This window comes from Spermophilus citellus, assembly GCF_964194105.1.
Source record: "Spermophilus citellus genome assembly, chromosome: 15".
Taxonomy (NCBI): Eukaryota; Metazoa; Chordata; class Mammalia; order Rodentia; family Sciuridae; genus Spermophilus; species Spermophilus citellus.
Window position 1 is genome coordinate 33998138 of NC_138195.1, and position 22177 is coordinate 34020314.

The window sequence follows — 22177 nt, forward strand, 5'->3', positions numbered from 1 at the left end:
ATAGCTCTTTGCCTAATCAAAAATTATTAATGTTTCTCAGTCCAGCATTCTTTGTCAATGAGTGCTGCCAATGTGAAATAGCACTGAATGTCCTTCAATGAAAGAAATGATTGTTGTATGTACTGTTTAGTATAATCACCACTTAACTATATATAACTTTGAGTACATGAAATATAATTAGTACAATAGAAGAGTTAATTCTGATGTAATTTTTATTAATTTAAATAGTTATGACTCTAGTGATTACTATCATCTATAAATGATCTTATTGATACTCTTCAAGTTTATATTACAAGATCTGAAATATAGTCAACACCTCCCTTTGGGTGTCTTAAAGATACCTCAAATTTTAAGTAATCTGAAATGACTCCCAAATCCTGTATTCCCCCAATTCAGTCAGTAAGTGACCTCAACATCCACCCAGATGCTCCATCCATAAATTTTAGACTTCAATTACTAATATAGGTTAACTCATCCTTTGTAACTTCTACCAAAACCCAAGCTGTTTTCTTCTCAAAGACTGTATCCCCTACATGTTTTTTTTAAACAAAATAATTTTTTTGTGTGTATCCCCTATCGTATAATATTTTTTATATACAGTTTTTTAAAAGCTATTCCTCTCATTCCTGAGTTGGCTATCCTAACATAAAAGCTGTCTTTTAAATATTAGATTTCTAAAAATATTCTCAAACTTTGTCAAAGATAGCATGGGGTATTAAAGGCAATACAAGCAGAATGATTTGGTTCAAAAAAGATAAAGAGAAATGGTAGGAAATACAACTAGACTAGGGGGGTCACAAAGAGCTTCTTAATGTTAGAGAATGGCTAATTAGAACTAATAATTAGTAGTTAGTAAAAAAAATGTAGTCAAAAGGCAACGAATGAATAACATGGCAAGATTTCTATGTTAAAAGGATGACTATAACTCTTGGCATTACTGAAGAAAATGAAATGAAAATCAATTTTTTTTTTTTTTTACAAAACAAAACCATTTTATCCAAATCGATTCAGGACCTTACCAACCAATGTAAACACTTCTGCAAATTATTAACCAAAATCCAAACTTTGGAACAATATAAAGAATATGATTTCCAACTAATCAATGAAGTTTGTAGTTAGGAGCTAATAAATAATATGGATATAAAATTATTAATCAACTGTTGTCTTGAAAATGACAGAGACAATAAATATGGTTCCTAATTAGGTCAAATAAAATCATTAACTGAATTACATTTTATCATTAATTTACTATCATTGATGCACAATTTGATAAGCAAATAAAATCTACATTTAGAAATCACTGCATAATTTGGAATGCATACCAGTTATGCAGCATATAATCTTAAATCCTAAAGTATAATGACTATCATTAAATATACAAAGGTCCACAGCTACTTGTGGAAATATTTCTATTACAGTTTGATTTTACTTGTATGAAACCATAATAATCCCCTTCTCTGATAAAAAATAAAATAAAATCAGAAATTTCTTACTTTAAGGAATTAACTTGTACTGAAGACAAATTATATAACAAAATCACATGACCTAAAAAGTATTTTGGTTAAATCAGATGTTATGCTATAATGAAGCTAAATTTACCCTTTATAAACTGAACAAAGTATCCATTTGCAATATTATTAAGGTGAATTAGTTATGTTCTGTTCTTTAAGTCAAAGGTTGTGACTACCTATCATTTATTGAGCAAAAAAAAACTATTATTTTACTAAAGAAGCCAATCTTATATGAAATGTTCAGCACTATGTTAATTATCATGTAGATACTTTCCATAACTTTGGAATTTGATAAAACCTGACTAGTATAATATTTGTAGTTAATCACTTAAAACGTAACAGCCATGAAATAACAGGAATTTTATTCTTTTCTCTTTTGCAGTTAAGTGTTCCAAAATCTACCCAAAATAAGATAAATATAAAAATTAAAATACCCAGGGCAGTTTTTACTTAGTGTTATGGTTTGGATGTGAGGTGTCCCCGGAAAGCTCATATGAGATTGCAAAAAGGTTTGGAGGAGAAATGATTGGGTTATATATAGCCTTAGTCTAATCAAGTGAGTTAGTTCCCCATGGGATTAACTGAAGTGATGGGGTGTGGTTGGAGGAGATGAGAATTGGGGTGTGGCTTTGGGTGTGTATTTGTATCTGGAGAGTGGAGTCTCCCTGCTTCCTGGTCACCATGATGTGAGCTGCTTCCCTCTGCCGCACTCTCTGGTCATTATGTTCAGCCTCACCTCACCTCAATCCCTGTGGAATGAAATCAGCCTTTTATAGACCAAGACCTCTGAAACCATAAGCCCTCAAATAAACTCTTCCTCCAATACTGTTGTTCTGGTCAGATCCTTTAGTCACAGCAGGGGAAAGATGACTAAGACAGTCACTTTTACATTTTTTGTCTTCCTCATGTACAAGCATACATGTTTGAATCAGATAATTTTTCTTCTGAATGTTTCTAAGAGTAAATACAAAATGAAATTGTAATCATCAGGTTTAAATTTCCAGAAATAGTCATTGTTTACACAGAATTTCTAAGTGGCTACTGTAAAAGCAGAGAATCTCAGATTAAGGATGGATCACACTGTTGATACTTGATACATAGTCTCAGAGATTAGACAGGACTATGAGGTGATTATACCAATAGGGCAAATTCTAGACAACAGGAAGGGAGACAAAACCAGACAGAATATCAGGTAGTCTTCATATGGCAAAAGTCTCATTTGAAAGGTCAAGTATGACCTCGAATAAAAAAAAATATTCTAGTAGTAGGTAACAGGAAGAAGTTCAGGGAATCAGGTTGTTGTATCAAAGAGGCTTAACAGCAAGTTGTATAGTATTAATCATGAGGAACATGAAAGGCAAAATACAGATAATGGGCAAGAAAATAAGGCACAGATTCATTTATAGATACAAACACAAGAAAGATTCAGCTTTTAGAGACAGATATAAGAAGGGTTTGATCAGAGAGGTCAAAGTAAGAGCTTCATTACTAGAAAAAAAAACACCAAGATAAATTAATGTCAGGAATTAGTTGACACCAAGATCATGAAGTCCAGACCTTGAGTTCCTTACAATATCTGTTCTTAGATACAGAATTGTTTCAAAGGATAAATTTACAAGTGGTATTAAGAAACTTAAGTTATGAAAGCCAGACCAATTATCAGGTTAAGATCTATAATCATTCAAACCTTACTGTTGTTGCTATCACCCCAAAATCTGAGCTTTCAGTGGGACTGTTGCTTAAATCTAAAAAGCAAAAACATTAATTGAAGCAGAACTGTATTCACAGGCTACTCATAAAACTGCAATTTTCTAGCATATTGCTAACTAGGATGTTATATCATTCTTTTAGCAGGAGACATGAAGATAAATATGTGACAAAACACAAATATGTTCTTTATGGTGTGCTGACAAAATGGGTGATTAAAAACTTAAACAAAATTTAAAAAAATATTAATAATGTGAATAATTGGGAAATTTCATTGTTGGTGCAGAAAAAAATGTTATGATTAGAAAAAATCAAGAGAAAATTCTTCTATAGAAAATGTATAAGTTAATTAAATCTTTTTAGGCCTTATGACCAAAACACACAACATTCATGAAAAATATCTATTTAAAATGCCATTTGGGCAAGAGAGATCTCCTACATCAGCATAATATGAATAAAATGTTCACAAGGAACTGCAATGATGTTGTCTCTTTGCAATCTAATTTTGAGTATATCAATTTGATAAATTTTAAACAACTTTATGAGATTCTTTCCTACTGTGTTAATGAGCACCTGGCCCTAATAAATATTTGCTGAGTGAATGATGAATGCATTAATGAATTGAAATATGAAAGCATGAAAACACAATTACTGAAAGCATACTAGAGAAGGTACTCCCTACCAAGGTTAGCAAAACTTAATATATTAATTGCGAAAATATCAGATTAGAAACTAAAATTAAAACATTATTATTATAGTTTGGATATGAGATGTCCCCCAAAACCACCTATATTAATGCAAGAATGTTCAGATGTGAAATGATTGGACTGTGAGAGCTGTAAGAAAAGCAATCTATCCCAGTTTGAAAAGACTGACTGGGTGGTAACTGGAGGCAGGTTGGGCATGGCTAGAGAAGGTACACGTGACCTAGAAGGGTTCATCTTCCCTGTAGCCCCTTCCCCTCTCTGTCTCCTGATGATCATGAGGTAAGCTGTTTTCTTTAGCCCTGTCCTTTGATTATGATGCTCTGCTTCATATTGGGACCAGAGCAATGGAGTCAGCCATCTTATGGACTGATTCTTTTTACTTACAATCCATGTATTTTAGTCAACTTTAAATTACTATGATCAAAAGACCCATATAATTTCCTAAGAGAATATATCAGAAAAATGTTAGTAAGTGATGAGTTTAGGACATACTGCTCCAAACTATACTAAGCTGAAAGATTTGAGAAAACAGCTTAAGAAGTTCACACCCTGATCTTTTCTTACCTTTTCCAAAACAGGTCATAAGACTTCCATGAGCAGGTGATCTACCTATACCCAGAGGAAAAGAACATTCTTAACTCTGAAGACATAAGAATACAGAGGAGGGCTACAGTAGTATAGCTCAATTGGTACAATGCTTGCCTTGCATGCAGAAGGCCCTGGGTTCTATCCCCAGCACCACACGCACACACACACACAAAGAATACAGAGAAGTTGAAAACAATAGGCCTTGTTAAATTCTCCTAGTTTATTATCATTAGATCAGATCCTCTTTTCTTTCAATCATATTTCTCCAAATCTAGGGAAGAATTGGAGATTCTTTGGATCTTCATTTCCTCAAGGTGGCTTCTGTGTCACATAAAATTTATGTTAAATCAAATTTATATGCTTTTCTTTAGTTAATCTGACTTTACTATAGGGGCCTAAGACATGAGCCTAAGATAAGAAACTAAAATATTTTTCATCACCTACAAAAGTCACAGACCCTTAATGATAATGCAAGACAATAAAAATCACTTTAAAAATAGTTAAATTACAGTGCCAAAATAAACTTTACAATGCCATAATTTATATTATTAATAAATATTACTCAACGTACAAATTTTGAAAAATGCTTTTGATTTTCACAAAAACTGTTCTGGTTAAAATTCTTTTTCCCTTTCTTACATCACCACACTTAAACATAATTTTTTTTATAGTTTATAAGTGTTCTGTGGACCATAAGGAAAAATTAATATTGACAGAAACACTGGATAAGCTTGGCACATTTACAGGTAAATGACACAAATTTGGCCTTTTAGAGTACAATTTTAATATATAATTATCAGCAAAATTATTTAAAAATAATTGTTGGCAAAATTATAATTTAGCTACCTATGACATGGCTTAAATATAGATAACACAGAAAATATGAAATCTGTTAATATCCAATTTAGTATATGCTTCCTCTCATAAAACTTTCAGGAATAATTTAAGAAATCATTACGCAAGAGAATTATTTGTTTTCACTTTTTGCCATTTTACCTTTCTGTCATATTCTAAAGCAGTAATGGTGAATACTATTATAGGAAAAATATTGCCTGACTAATGTGTTTTATAAGTTTAGATTTCATATTTCAGATTTTCTTAAAATATATAACATCTGAATTTAAAGTACAATGAAAATAACAAAATACCAACACATGATTTGTGCTAAATAGCATAATGAATGTTACCAGGAAATTATTTAAGATTTTCATTTAAATATTATTATATAATAAGGAAACTAGGTGGGCATTGTATTTTAGAAAATTAAAATTAGAAAGTATTAATACTATAGGAAAATATTTTCAAACTGTTAAGAGACAAGCAAAAAAAAAAGTTCAATAGTTGATTCATATGAAACTCTCAGAAATATATGTAAAGCTCTTAGAAATATCTATATAAATTAAGATACATTACTACAAAATATGATACAAAAAGAGTTCTTGTATAGTAGAAATGGCTAGATTCTATTTGGAACATTTATCATTACTGCAATCAAATTTTGTTACTGTCAATTTTACCTCTAGAATTTAAATAAATGAAGCTTTTAGCAAAACAAGTAATATGAAGAGTAAATTCCAGAACCATTGCTTTTTAGTCACTAGACTTTCCTTTTAAAAAAAATCACTAAACATAATCAACATATTAAGCCCCAGAAAAAAACTGGATATAACAAATTGCACCAGAATACACAAATAGGGTAAAATACTCAGCTTGAAAATGTTAGAGAAAAATTATACTTTAAAATGGAAGGGTTACCTAAAAAGAAAGAATCTGCAAAAAACAAAATGTAAGTATAAAAAAAGGTCTCATTTAGGTTAGCTCTAAACAAATACTCTAGTAAACATTAAAATAATAGGCTCAAGGTCAAATCCTCAGCACAATTATAATTTAGCTACCTAAGACATGGTTTAGAAGTAAAACGAAAAATGCTAAATCTTTGCATTTCCAGTTTAGTATATGCTTCCTCTTATAAAAATGTCAGAGATAATTTAATAGTATATATTCAGTATGAAACCTAAGAAATAGATTTGGTGAAGATTTGTTTTTCTTTAAGCTCCCATGTAATTTAAGCTCCAATTCATTTATTTTATAAGAATATTTATTTATGTTACAGCAGAATATATTGCTAAGTAAGAAAAATTAATTCAGTGTTATTTTCATAGTAAACAAAATAATTATATACAGTCAAAAGTAGGGAAAGAAACATATCTAGTACAGAGCTTAGGTCAACTGTATTTCATCCATGTTTAACTTCCTAAAATGTACCCTACTAAAACTGATAATATATTTAAAAAACACTAATTTTCAAATGATACTTTCAGATACTGCCAAAGCAAGCACCAGTATTATAATTTATTCACTCTAATAAGCAGTTCCACACCTGACATGGATCTCAAACACTGACAAGGAATGAACATTGAAAAAGGAAAAATAAGGGCAACTGAGAAACAGTTTAGACTACCAAATTTCCAACTGTGTCCACAATTTTACTCTCTATGAGACATGGATGTATATTTCTAATGGCCTTCTACACATTTCCATCTAGATATTTCAAAAACATTTCAAATCTAAACTGACCCAGAGATTACTTTAATAGATTATTACACCAAGCCTACCTCTTTATGTTCCCTCCATCCAATAATTCCTATTTTGTTTTTGTAGTGTCAAAATATACCCAACTTCCCAATCTATCAAAATGAGCCATTCTCAACTCAATTTTCATGTCTCACTTGAGATATTCCAATTTAATTACAAATTTACAGATCTTTACCTTAGAATATTCATTGATTCCACCACTAATTTTTACCTGTCTTGTTTTAGGAATCCTACCTATCATAATTAGTTATCATTAACTGGTTAAACTCCTGGAGTTCAATATCATCAAAAGGAATGCCAGAATACCACTTCTAAAACCCAAAATTTAATATCTCTTTCCTGACATGTTTTGGAATTAGTTTGTCCCCAAGGTTTCTTGCGTTAAAAGTGTGATCTCAGTGTGGCAATGTTAAGAGATGTTGGGGTCATTAAGAGGCAAGGCTTGGCCAGGTGTGGTGGTGAATGCCTGTAGCTGCAGCAATTTGAAAGGCTAACAGGAGAATTCTAAGTTCAAAACTAGCCTCAGCAATTTAGTGAGACACTATCTCAAAATAAAAAATAAAAAACGACTGGGGATGAAGCTCAGTGTGGATCACCCCCACCCCGCTCTTCCCTGCCCAGAGTTCAATCCCTAGTACCAAAAAAAAAGAGGTGAATGCTTTTTTCTATTTCTATGAGGAATGTCATTGGGATTTTGATCAGAATTGCAATTAAATCTGTATAGTGCTTTTGGTAGTTTGGTCATTTTGATAACATTAATTCTGCCTATCCAAGAGCAAGGTAGATCTTTCCATCTTCTAAGGTCTTCTTTGATTTCTTTCTTTAGGGTTCTGTAGTTTTCATTGTATAGATCTTTCATCTCTTTCATTGATTCACAAGTTTGTTTGTTTTTTTTTGAGGCTATTGTAAATGGGGTAGTTTTCCTCATTTCCCTCTCTGAGGATTTACCACTGATATACAGAAATGCTTTTGATTTATGGGTGCTGATTTTATATCCTGCTACTTTGCTGAATTCATTTACTAGTTCTGACATGAACAGACACTTGACTTCTCAGAAGAGGATACACAATCAATCAACAAATATATAAAAAAAAATGTTCATCATCTCCAGCAATTAGAGAAATGCAAATCAAAACCACTCTAAGATATCATCTCACTCCAGTCAGAATGGCAGCTATTATGAAGACAAACAACAATAAGTGTTGGCGAGGATGTGGGGGAAAAGGCACTCCCATACATTGCTGGTGGGACTGCAAATTGGTACAGCCAATATGGAAAGCAGTATGGGGATTCCTTGGAAAACTGGGAATGGAACCACCATTTGACCCAGCTATTCCTCTCCTGGGTCTAACCCAAAGGACGTAAAATCAGCATACTACAGGGACACAGCCATATCAATGTTTATAGCAGCACAATTCACAATAGCCAAACTGTGGAGCCAACCTAGATGCCCTTCAGTAGATGAATGGATAAAAAAAAAATGTGGCATATATACGCAATGGAGTATTACTCAGCAATAAAAGAGAATAAAATCATGGCATTTGCTAGTAAATGGATGGAGTTAGAGAAGATAATGCTAAGTGAAGTTATCCAATCCCCAAAAAAATCAAATGCTGAATATTTTCTCTGATATAAGAAGTCTGACTCATAGTGGGGTAGGGAGGAGGAACATGGGAGGAATAGACAAACTCTAGATAGGGCAGAGGGGTGGGAGGGAAAGGGAGGGGGCATAGGGTTAGCAATGATGGTGGAATGTAATGGACATCATTATCCAAAGTACATGTATGAAGACATGAATTAGTGTGCACATACTTTATATATAAACATAGACATGAAAAATTGTGCTCTATATGTGTAAAAAGAATTGTAAAGCATTCTGCTGTCATGTATTTAAAAAACAAAATCAATTAAAAATAAGAGGTGAGATTTTGTACTTGGTAGTAGGTCATTAGCTAATTAGGGCATTACCCTTGGAAGGGACTGAGGTAATTCTTGGGGCCCCTGGTTGTCTCTGGCAAGAGTATTATTAAAAAAGACAAACAAGGTCATCCCTGGTTTCTCTCTAGCTTCCTGTTTCACCATATAATTTCTCCTTCTCACAGATGATTTTACCACGATGAGGTAGCCAGAGGGCCTTTGCTAGACAAGGGCCCATACCAGAGCCAGTGCCATGCTGTTTGGACTTTCAGTCTCCAAAACTGTTAACTAAATGAACCTATTTTCCTTACAAATCACCCAGCCTCCAGCATTCCCTTATAGTAATGGAAAATTGAAAAATATACTTCCTTACCTAAAAACTATGCTTATCTACAGCATTGTTTCTCCAATGGGTCACTAACATGAGCATCATCTGGAAACTTGTTAGAAAAGCAAATTCTTGGGCTCCACCCCAGATCTAATCTATCTGAAACTCAGGGGATGGAGCTCAGCAATCTGTGCTCTAACAAGCCCTCTAGGATAAACTGTGAGAACTACTGAAAACTGAAAACTGATTTAAATATTTTTATTAAAGAGATGACTTCAGCAAACATCATCATTTAACTTTCTTTGTAATTATTTTTAAACTAATTTTAAAATAGTAATACGAATGGCATACATTAAATTGTGCCATATTATGTGATTTTGGGTGAGTAGCAAAATAAAACATTGCCTACAACTCAGTGCACAAAATAGTACAGTGTATAAAAACGTGGTTCTATTTCCTGTTTGTTGAAATTCAAGCCACCAAAAATATGATCAAGTAAAACATTACAAACATCATGTACTACATATGTAGCATTCAGTTAGTTGCAGGAAAGGTTCACCTGCATCTGTTTGGATTTTCTTCTCATCATAACAAATTAAACAGGTTAAGGAATTGGTCTGAGTTTTGTTTATTTCATCTCTAATTATATTAATAATGAAGTTACTTCTAAGTTTGGGATACAATTACACTTTTTCCAGTAATAGGTAATAAAATAATTACCTATAAAACTAAAAATGGATTCCTAGATACACAAGAAATACTAACCAAGTTTAACAATGGATATACCATTCAAAGTGAAATAAATCTGCTAGCATCTCTGAGAAATACTCAAAGTTAAAATAAAAAGATAGTCATTTATCATTAGTACTTAATTTGTAATGATAAAATCTGACAAGTTTTCATTAAGTTTCACATGAAAAGATTTTGCAAAATAGTGATATAATCTCTGACAAAGTCCATAATTTTGTAACAAAATAGTAACTGAAGTTGTAAATCTGACAATGGAACAAAGTCATTATGCCACTTACCAAAAAAAAAAAAAAAAGCATATACAATTGGAAAAAAACTCATTAAATCCTGCATTTCTCATATTGCAACCAATGTTAAATAAGTATGCTGTTTTTTTTTTAAAAAAAAGACATGTGCCTTGATACATGTCTTAAAATGCAGAGAATACAAAAATATTCAACACATATACCTGATTAATTGAAATGCTAAAATTATATAAAATCTTTCTAATTTAACTGAATGAGTTTATGAATGTGGCAGATTTCATTTGTCTTTGTAGTTTTCTAAGTAGGTAAATTCAAAAAACAGTAAAATAATGGAGAAGAAAAATATATTGTCTAAATCAGTTCTCAAAACATCATCCACCAAATTGTCAGAAATGTTGAGACAACTATATTAAGGGAAGTATATAATATAAAAAAATTCCTATAAAAGCTATTGCCAGATTTTATAAAGTAGTAACTGTCTAAGAATTAGACATGGAGGTATTTCAAAGTAATTTTGGATAATCACATATAAAATGTCCTTTAAATTGTAGGGTTTTTTCTCTAAGTCAACTATAATATTATAGACAGAAAATTTCAAAACCCATTAGCTGAGTGTCCTGAAGCAAGGCAAAAGTGCTTCAAAAGAAATATTTTTATTAAATTTTTTATAAATCCTTTGAATATAAATAACTTGAGCAAACCAATTTATCTAACTCTTTAATAAAATGAAGAAAATAATAATACATTCAGAATGTCAGTAAGTTTATAAATGTAGATAAGTTTTTCCCACCTGTGCTAGGCAAGCACTCTATCGCTGAGCCACAATCCCAGCCCAAATATGACTCATTTTTAATGAGAGTTTGGTTAAGAAGTAAGGATGTATGGTACCTACATAAATTTCATAGTATATATCAATATAATTGTACATATTCTCAGTTATCTTTGACACTTTAAAACATATTAACAGAATTATAAGTGCACTTGGAAATACCTAATCATAAATAGTCTTTCTAAATTTTATTATATGAAAGCCAGATTCATGTTAAAATTAGGATTTGTTTTCTATCAGACACAATGGAATAATAAAAGGCCATCCTCTTGGGACTAACCCCACACATTAGCTAACATTGTTGTGCTAACAGTCAGGTTTCCACAGTTCTCTGCATGACCTGCATAATCTTAAAATCCTGATAATATGTTAAGTCAAAATGAGCATACAATTTTCTATCAGAAATTCTTTTATATCTTTCTTTCAGGAGACACTAACTTGCATTCTTAATTTTCTATCTAACATGTTAGTAAACTTTTACAATAAAGAGTCAGACAATAAGTATTTTAAGGTTTATGGGCTATGGAGTCTATCACAGCTACTCTTCTCTGCTGCTGTGGCAAAAGAATAACCGTGGATAAACATGCAAACAAATGTGCATGGCTGTGTTCCAATAAAATTTTAGTTGTAAAAAAGACAGGTCAGTAGATCTGGCCTAAAGACCATAACTTGCTGATTTCTAGTCTACATCATAGATGCAACTTTAAAAGTAACCACTAGGAATCTATCACATAGTAGATGATTATTTTGATTCTTGTTGGCATTAGTAACCAGCTTTTAGAATGTTAAAGGCTGAGAAATTTACCATATCATTCAAATTAGTGGACAATAAGAAAAGTATATTGAAAAAAAAAATGTTGTGCCTTGTCTTTAAAGGCATATGTCTGGAAAAGCTACAAGTCTTTCATACTATAATTAGATAGCAACACTCCCACAGGCTATAGAAACAAAAGGACAGATTTATTTACTAAAGTTGCCACAACCACTATAACAAATAGTAGATACCAAAACTCCCAGAGAAGTCTGTTCTTTAAATGAGCCACAAACTAGGCTCAATTAGTCATGAGAAACAAAACGAACCAATTCCAAGTGTCATGCTCTTTGTTCAATTCACATCTATAGAGCAACTTCAAAATGCAGTTTTTGTTTGCGTTTTTAACAAACCTGATTGTAGATTCATTTCATCTTTGGGGTTCAAAGTTGACCATCCCCAGGATATTATCACTCTTTTCCTTCAAGGAGTAAGATACAAGCAAAGCTCATTAGAGACTAACACTAAAGTCAAATCCTAAGCTTCCCCTTTCACATAAATTCTGGAATCCCTAATGGAACATGTATTTCTATGAGCAATTCTTCTCTGTATTCTAGAATTTTTCTTCCCATTATACAAGAATTGATGAATATTTATTGTAACCTTCCAAGGGGTCTCAATGTTGTATTTCAAATGTTTTAACATAACTTAAATGTTCTTTTTGTTTTATACTAATCCCTCTAAAAAGTCTGTCAGGACTCAGACTGGAGACTCTATATCTTTAAGCAGATGATTTTTCACAATCCTCTCTAAATATCCAAATGGTTAGTTTTATATAGTAATGATTCTAAAAGTTTTATCATCAGATTGTAAGAAGTTTTTAAGGAGTAGGAATGAAGAAAAAGAACCTAAAATGAATGTAAGGTCTCTCAAGGGGATCCATACTAAAAACAATGACAAAGTAGTACACAATATTTTTCTGGCAATATAGTATCTATGAGAGAGGAAAGAGGCCCTGGAAAGAGCTTAGGACATACTTGGATGTTCGCTAAGACCTAAAATTTGAAACGTAAAACCTGATGTCATCATGATGTCTAAATATCATTTCCTTTCTCCTTATTTTTATTTTCTATCAATGATTCTTCTGATTTTCAGAACTTTCCAGACAAAATTCTAACATTACTCCTAATCACATTTCATTTTGTCTGAAAATTCAATCATCAATTCTTTTTTTTTTTAGTTTTTTTTTGTGAGAGAGAGAGAGAGAGAGAGAGAGAGAGAGAGAGAGAGAGAATTTATTTTTTAATTTTCGGTGGACACAACATTTTTGTTTGTACGTGGTGCTGAGGATCGAACCCGGGTCGCACGCATGCCAGGCAAGCGTGCTACCGCTTGAGCCACATCCCCAGCCCCAATCATCAATTCTTTAGTAGTTACTTTATAGATTTCTTTTATACCATTGCCACTCATTATCTTACATAAAAGATTGTAAAGCTTTCTAATTTTTCTGCCTACTTCTTCTATACATTTCTACTAGAAGCCTTCCCAAACGCTAATTTTACTTCTAAAATGTATGTGTATGAAACATTACCTGCTCAGTAAGATATTTAACTACTGTCTGGTAATAACAAAATATTTTAAACAGTTAAGGCATGCGTTTTCGAGAAGTCACATCAGGATTTAAATAATAAAAGACAAAAGACTTTTACAGAGAAATTTAACAATAATGGAAAATAAATCCAAGAAAGAGGCATATTCTACAAGGCAAAACTTAAATTATGCATTTACTAAGGACAAAGAAGGGAAATCATAAACTAGAAGGATCATGCTTGCTGCAATAAGCAATATAACTGTTGTTAACACTGAAGTCCAGGATACAATTAAAAGGAGGAAAAGTATATTTACATCAGAGTAAAAAAATCAAGATTGGGCATACACAAGGTGGAAATACTAGTGGAGATAAAACCAAGTAGTATGGGACATTGTGTAGATACTGTTCATTATAGAGTGAATTTCTGACCAGCCTACCTGGGCAACAGAGCAAATTGCCGTGTTACTACTTATGACACATCAGTCATTCTACCACTGGAGGGAGTCTGGCCACATATCCTTTGATGAGACTTTTACTGTAATAACTTCTTGGTCTTCCAGGGGAATGAATGAGAATCCCTACCAAGAATATGAATTTGTTTAACATAATTCTGATGAGTTCCAATTTTTAGTTTCTTTTAAGTTCTTATTTTTGTTTTTTTCCATATTCACTAATGAGAATTTGCAGCATCTTCATAGTCATACCAGAGTAAAAGAAATGAATACAGAGGTCATATGACCTCGTACAGAGCTATCCTTAGAAAAAATATTTTAAAAAGTACTGAAAAAGAAGACAAAGAAGGGCTCTTATGCAAACACCTACTCAAAATAGTACCTAAGGTCATAAGGCACAAGAAAAGAAAACAAAAAGATTTGAATTAGAAGCTGAAAACATATTTTAGGGCTAAGGCTAACAAAGATTATTGATGAGATGGTAAGATAAAATCAAGGGATAAGACTGCTTAACTGTGATTTTTAAATTTACTGTTCTTTTAAAATACATAATTTAGTTTGCATTAATTACTCATAAAGTAGAAGATTTCCTAACTAAACAATACACAACTGAAATTATGAAAAACAACATAGACTAATACATTAGCAAAAAAAAAAAGAGAGAGAGATAAAGCAGTAGTTTAACTCAATAACATATTTGGAGAATAATATTTCATTCACAATAATTATTACTCTATTTGTATGCTATATACTTCATTTTATTATTTCAACACTTCTATACAACTGACATTACTATGCCCACTTTGTTAAAAATGTTAAGTCACTTGCCTACAGTTGGACAGCTATGGAGTCAATATTCTAACCAAAGTCATATTTGTTATGGTATTATTATACACACATACCCCCACAGCATGTCAGTGAGACTGAGTAATTACATTATTGTAATAAAGAGTATGAGTACTTTTCCTAGATGTTTGTTTCAGAAAATGTTATCGATGATTATCTAATAGGCACTGTGCTTCCCAGCATGTGGATTACTTTGTTTTGAGTCAAAATTTAATTTACACATGCATGAGCATAAATAATGAGGTTCAACAGATTTGTAATTTAAATAGGTATGATAAAGTCCACATTTGAAGAAATCTATTTTTTAAACATATAAAAAGGAGAAAACTGTTTTTTCTTTTTCTTCACAGAACTATTGTTAGAAACAAAGAAAGTTAAATCTGTCAGCTTCTGTGTAATTTCTTTAAAATTTATTCCCATCAGGTCAACGAGCATCTGAAATTTCTACAAGAAGAAAAGAAATGACCTGGAAATGAGTTCCCATATTACTGATGCTAACAAATGAAAAATTATTTTTTCCTTCCATTTTTTGAGAAGTCATAATGAAATCATACCATGTTTGCAATCTGAGTATATTTCAGCACAGCAGAGGTGGAGAAACAAACATAGTCTCCTATTTCCAATACAGACTTATATGAGCCCCTAAATCTACAGTGCATCTTAAAGATTTCCTAATAGAAATCTATCCAGAATCCTTATTTGAACTTCAAGTAACTTCACACCTGGGCAGGGACCAAGTACTATCAACCAAAAGAAAGACTACCCATAATGTATATGTTTCTCTGTGTTTGTGTGTTTATAAGAACCCTCTTGCTTAATTAAAAATCCAATTACATGACCACTTGAACTCTAATTTATATTCTTCCAAGACTAGTAAATATTTTTATAGGCTAGGAAAAAAGAAACATTGTGAATTGATGCTAATAATGTAAACATCAATGTATAGGAAAATAGGCAAATAACAAATAAAAATATAAAATAGAAGAGCCAAGGGAACATAAGAAAGACATACAATTATGTTCCTAGATGCTATAGCTTTTAGTTCATACAATATGCAAAACATTATAAAATTTAAAACATGTATGAGTGGAGAGGGTAAAGGAATGTACACTTTATTATACTTTTAAGGAATTGATGTTTTTTTTCATTATCAAATTAATAGTGGAGTAAAATGAGAAAAGAATAAATGAGAAAAATCTATTTCAATGATCTTAAAATTATGAAAATATAATGCTTATTATGTACTTAAGCACATAAGTATGTCTTCTGCCACACACTTATAACTGTATAGTGTAGAAAGGCAAGTGTGTGGCAGAAGATATACTTATGTGCTTAAGTCAAAAGTAAAATAAGGAGACCTGAGAGGAAGGAAAGTAAATGAAGCAAAAGGAACAAAATACCACCCAGCTGAAAATTTCTCAATGTAAAATGATGCTAAATAAGGTCTGATTGACAAATTTAATGCAACACTTTATGAACTATTTTTCAAAAACAACTACATTATCCCCTCTAAATAATTCCCATCGAGCCAATTTAATATTTTTGGAATTGATACATAAGGTAGGATCATAAAGAAAAAAAGTTAACCATTTAACAACTGCCTACACTAGTCATTCCAAATTTTATGAATCTTCTAATAAAATAGTTAGCTTGTTGTACTCATTGGTATAAGCTACTTTACCTACTGAAGCCTACTTAGTCTCTAATAAATCAATCAGAGGTCTTCAAATAGTAATTTTCATAGAAACTGCTTATTTCAAATATTCCCAATTAAATGTTACATAATTTGCTCGTTTTGCAAAATTCACAATGTGAACAGAAACAACTACAAAATGTAACCAGAACAAAATAGCTACTACTCTAGAAAAGACCACAATAAATGTAGCATTAATTTTTGCACTCTACATTAACTCGCTGTAAACTTCATTTAAAAAGTCCCTAAACTTTATTTTCCCTAATATCTTTGAAACATGATTAATTCACTTTAAATATCGAGATTACTGGGATCTGAGGAACAACAATGAATTACCCACTTCCAACTACTGACATCTACTTTTTATTTGATTCTTCATTTCCTCTCAAACCAATCTAAGAAAATTAAAATATTTGCAAATTAAAATGGTAGCATTACAAAGTCACTTCATGAAAGTATAAATTAAAACTCAAATAACTTCCTATGTGATATATTTAAAATAACCTTTAGTCTAATCACGTAAACTTATATAAGGCATTCCAAAAAGATTTTTAGATGAGCTAAATATACACTCTTAACCATCCATGAATAAAGGAAATATAAGTAGCCTTGGTAAGAATACATATTTATTCATACTATACCTATTTCAGAAATTATTCAAACTGTCATTGGTTTGAATTTTGGTTCCAAAATTAGTAGATATTAACAGAAGTAAACTAAACTTTGGTGTTTACTTAACCTAAATATACCAAACAGCAACACCTAAACAACTTTAAGACCATTTAAATGACTTTGCAAACAAGATTTCTGCTCCCTATTTGGCCTACACTAATAAAATTTTATGATCTTACTGGGAGCATATTGGTATCTCTACATAACTTTGGTTTAAAAATGTTTTACAATCATTAGCTCTCTCTACAGTTAAACATTAATTTCATTTATACTCCAAAGAATTCAGAGTCCTCTTGACAATCTGTAAATTGGTTTTCTGTTGTCAGATGTAGAATTTTACAATTGTTTGGCCAACCAAACACCAATTAAATGACTTCTTTACAAATGAAGTTTTATTCCACATTACTGCAAAAGCATTGACTCTCCAGCTAATCCAACACACAGAGATGCCCTGTAACCCACACTGCACACAGTACTAGTTTATCCCTTTAACGCTCAGACCTGTGTCCAATTTCCTTCTTTAGGAGACTGCCAACTTTAACAATAGAATAAACAATACAATATCGGCACACAATGGTGCTTAGCTCGCACATAATCTGAATCACAGCAGCTATATTAGGCCAATTCCTTTACAGACATTTTTTGACCGTCTGAATCACAGCCCTGAACCTTGAAGCCAGTGCCTGTCCTTGGTGCTGAAATGCTTGGGATTTCCAACCCACCCCACCCTCGCCCCTTCACTAAAAAACTGTCACTCTCACCCCAATTTGAGAGGATAAATGGACTTAATTTAGGGAGTCTGAGGATGGGAGGCTTCCAAAAGCATTGTCTGATAAGTTTCTAGGCAGGGAATGCTAACTACTGTTTGCGTGCCTGATGGAAGTGACAGAAACCCCCAAAGGGCATTTTCCCTCGGTGCCAAGAGACCCGGGAAATCCGGACTGCGGCAAAGATCGGAAACGCCTGGTCCCGGCAGGAGCCGCGGGCGCCAACGGCGCCCTCCCCGGGCCAGGCAGGCGAAGGCGGCGACCCACGCCGTGGACGAGGGCGACTTTCCGCGCCAAGACGCAAGCCCTGGGGTCCTTTTGTTTCTGGGGTGAGAGGGGAAGGAGGGGACCTCGCACCTGCATTTATTAGCACCCTGGGGGACAACAAAAGACCCTGCCGCCCGAACGGGCGACGTCGGCGGGGCCCGGGCGGCCGCAGAGCCTTGGCGCGGGCTCGGCCCCTCTCCTCTCGGTCCCGGCCGCTCTTACCGTCCCGGTCGCACAGCTGAATGGCCTCCAGGCTAAGGTTTTTGATCACCTCCTCACAGGGGCTGGTGGGGCTGTTGAGGGCATGATCCAGGCGCGGCACCTCCATTTTTCCAACCCCCTTCTCAAGCCCGCCTGCTTCGTATCCAGGCTCTCTCAGTGCGGTGGGTGGGTCAGAAGGGCGGGAAAGGAAGGGTAGTGGTGAAGCGGGGAGGAGATCTGAGACAGGGCGCCGAGAGGCCAAGGCTGAGCCGCCGGGCTGAAGAGCCGCGGCCGAGGCGACGGCCCTGGCAGGAGCTCTAGGGAGAGTGCGGCTGACAGACCGAGCGGGACCCGGCGCGAGGGCGGGAGGCGCGCGCTCTCGGCGGGGAGGGGACGAGGCGCACCGGGAACGTGAGAAAGAGTGCGCGCGCACGCGCGCGGGAGGACGCGCCCACCTGCTGGCGCGCGGTGCCCCCTCCCTTTACGCGCGCACGCGCCCGGGGCTGCCCTGGCGCCGCGGCCCCCGCAACCTCGCGCGTGAGGCGTCGGACGACGGAGCACGCGGGAAAGACGGGCACCTGGGGGCGCAGCTCTACGCGTGGCGCGTTCGCCTCGCTCCCGCTCCTAGCGGTGGTGGGTTGCTGTTTCTCTTTTCTCACGGTGTCAGGCGGAGCTGGTATTGGCACCAAGGCGTCTGTCTGCATGGGGAGGCGAGGGCGAGCAGGTTGGTTGTTTATCACAGTTTGGAAAAACAAGGGCCCAGACTCTTTGTTTGGGGTGTTGGAGCCAGAGGGCTGAGTCCAGGTCTGCTTGCTGCCCACACTCAGCTGAGCCAGAAAGTCCTCAGAAACAGCTGCAGCTGTGTGAGAAATTAGCGGGTTACCTGAGGAGTGTAAGGATATAGGGGCCCGGGTTTGGCCACCCTGAGGGTGAGGAGATAAGGAAATGCCAGCTAGCCTGCTGAAAAGATTGCATACCTGCTTCAGGGCGACAGTCACTTCCCAGCTCGCAAACTCGAGTATCTTTCATTTGTTCAACAAATAAGTATTAAATGCTCATTTTGGGCTAGGCATTGTTCTGGACGCTAATGGGGTTTCTATACTTATGTATAGAAGGGATCTTTGCTACAGTAGAAAATGAAGATTGACGTTGCTTCCTCAAGTTACCTTAAACTTATATGCCCATTGCTTTTAAAAGCATTTAAAATTCTGCAGTGCACTTAGTAAATGTGCAGTGTTTTAACAATAAAAGACAAAAAGCAAAGCCTATTGACTTCTGTTCCCATTTGCTGTTTTGAAATAGGATTTAGTTTTGTTGCTATCTTGGAATCAAAAATAGTGACACTTGACCCCCTTTTTGTAATGGGTGGTTGTTGGAAATTAATTTAAGTTCCTTTTAATTGATTTTCCAATTTCAAACAAATGTTAACCAATAGAGAAATAATTTACGTATAGATTGCTATATGCTACCCTTTCTAGTCACATCCATTTAGCCATGACACAACTAAATCTAGTTAATTGAAGCCTCCTAAAATGGAAGGACCAGCCTGTGAAAAAACTTGGCACAATTGCAAGTTGATAAAAAATCTGTGAAAGGTAATTGGATATGGTAAAGTGAAACACCCTCTTTATAAATTTAGGTATTAATGAAGATGGATCTCCTTTTTGAAGTTTGAAAACATACCGTTATGGTAGGGGTGCTCCTAAGGATAGGGTAAATTATTACTTGTCAAAAGATATGACAAGGTAGTACTTAGGGTGAATTCCTTGTATTCAAAAGCTTTGCTCTGTAGAACTAGAAATTGATAGCCTAACCACAGTGGGTTTGTCTTCCTGGTTTACAACTGAGAAATATAACATGCATATAATTAGGACTATAACTCTTAGAAATATTTGTTAATCACCTAGGACAATATCCAGGTGTGGAAATGTGGAGTTCAAATCTATCAGGAAAGACAGCTATTTTAAAAGATAAGTGTGATAGAGGTGAAGGAAAAAGTACAGGAACTTCTGCAAGTGCATATAAGGGTTATAACTTAGTCTGGATTGTCATGGAAAACTCTAAAATGACTTTATATTGGGCTGGGGATGTGGCTCAAGTGGTAATGCGCTTGCCTGGCATGCACGGGGCGCTGGGTTGGATCCTCGGCACCACATAAAAATAAAAAAATAAAGATGTTGTGTCCACCGAAAACTGAAAAATAAATATTAAAAAATTCTCTCTTTCTCTTCCCTTCCCTCCCTCTCCCTCCCTCCCCCCCCCCCAAAAAAAATAAATAAAATGACTTTATCTTAAGGAAATGATAAATTGTTAAAAAATTTGAAATAGTAAATTAGCATGATCACATTTGTAAACTAGACTGTATAATCAGGAAATGGTTAATACTTTGAGAATTATTAATGTGACTTTCTGAAGTCAAGTCAATGCAAGGCACCTTTCTGCTGAGGATTTGGATTATTACAAATACAAAAGAAGATGGAATGAGATAATGCATATAAACTCTATGAACTGTAATTACCCTATAAAATCATGATATTATTATGGGACACTGAGGACCTCTTTAAGAAAGGATAGCTGGTCAATTTTATAATACAAAGTCCTGAAAGTATTTTAGTAACTTTTAAAACACTGAGGAAAACTTCTATATTTATTATAACTTTATGGTTTAATTGTGTTCAGGCTTGTAAAACAGGAGGATGGTTCAACCTATGCAAATCAGTGATTGTGATGCACCACATTAAGATAATGAAAGAAAAAAAATGTATAATTATGTCAGTAAATACAGAAAGAGCATTCAAAAGCATAATGGCACACATCTGTAATCCCAGCAACTGGGAAAACTGAGGTAAGAGTATTGCAAATTCAAGGCCAGTCTCGATAATTTTGTGAGATCCCATCTCAAAAAATAATAAGGGCTGAGGGTATAGCTCAGTGGTAAAGTGCCCCTGGGTTCAATCCCCAGTACAAAACAGAAAAAGAGAGAAAAAGAGAACATTCAATATTCAACATACTTTCATGACAAAAACCTTCAACAAATTAGATATAGAATAAATGTACCTCAATGTAATAAAGGCCATACTGGATAAGCCCATAGCTAATATCATACTCAACAGTGAAAACTTAAATATTTACCTTTAAATCAGGAACTAGATAATATTCATACTTCTGTTCTAGATTACTGGAAGTCTTAGCCAGAAGAATTAGATAGGAAAAAGAAAAGGCATTCAGATTGAAAGGAAGATCTTAAATTGTCTGTTTATACATGACATGTTCTTTCGTATAAAAAAATCCTGAAGATTCCACCAAAAACAAATGAGAATAAGAAGATACACACAAAAAAAATCTTAGAACTAATAAATTCAGTCAAGTTGTAGGATACAAAAACAGCATACAAAAATCTGTTGTGCTTCCATAAACTAATAATGAACCATTCATAAAAGAAACCAAAGAATCCTATATTCTCGATAGCTTCAGAAAAAAATATAATACTTAGGAATAAGTTGAACTACTGAGGTAAAAGATCTGTATGATGAAAACTGAATGAAAGAAATCGTAGAAGACACGTTTGTTCATATACTGGAAAATTAGTGGTGTTAAAATTTCCACACTAACCAATGTGATGTACAAATTCAGATAATCCCTATGAAATTTTCAATAGTGTTTTTCACAGAAGTCAAAAATTTAAAACTCATATGAAACTACACACACACAAATGCATCCCAAAGAACTAAAGCAGTCTTGAGCAAGAACAAAGCTGGAA

At 34.2% G+C, this 22177-nt stretch overlaps 1 protein-coding gene across 1 annotated transcript in view; it reads right to left on the bottom strand.

Moving 5' to 3' along the window:
* The window catches only part of PHYHIPL (phytanoyl-CoA 2-hydroxylase interacting protein like), a gene marked incomplete at its 5' end in the record, with an annotated part of 55698 nt that extends 37154 nt beyond the window's left edge, over window positions 1–18544 (bottom strand). Inside the window, one exon of the mRNA XM_081267906.1 lies at window positions 18439–18544. Within this exon, the coding sequence (XP_081124032.1) occupies window positions 18439–18544 (106 nt within the window). The remainder of the gene's footprint in view (window positions 1–18438) is intronic.
* Window positions 18545–22177: the final 3633 nt, after the last annotated feature.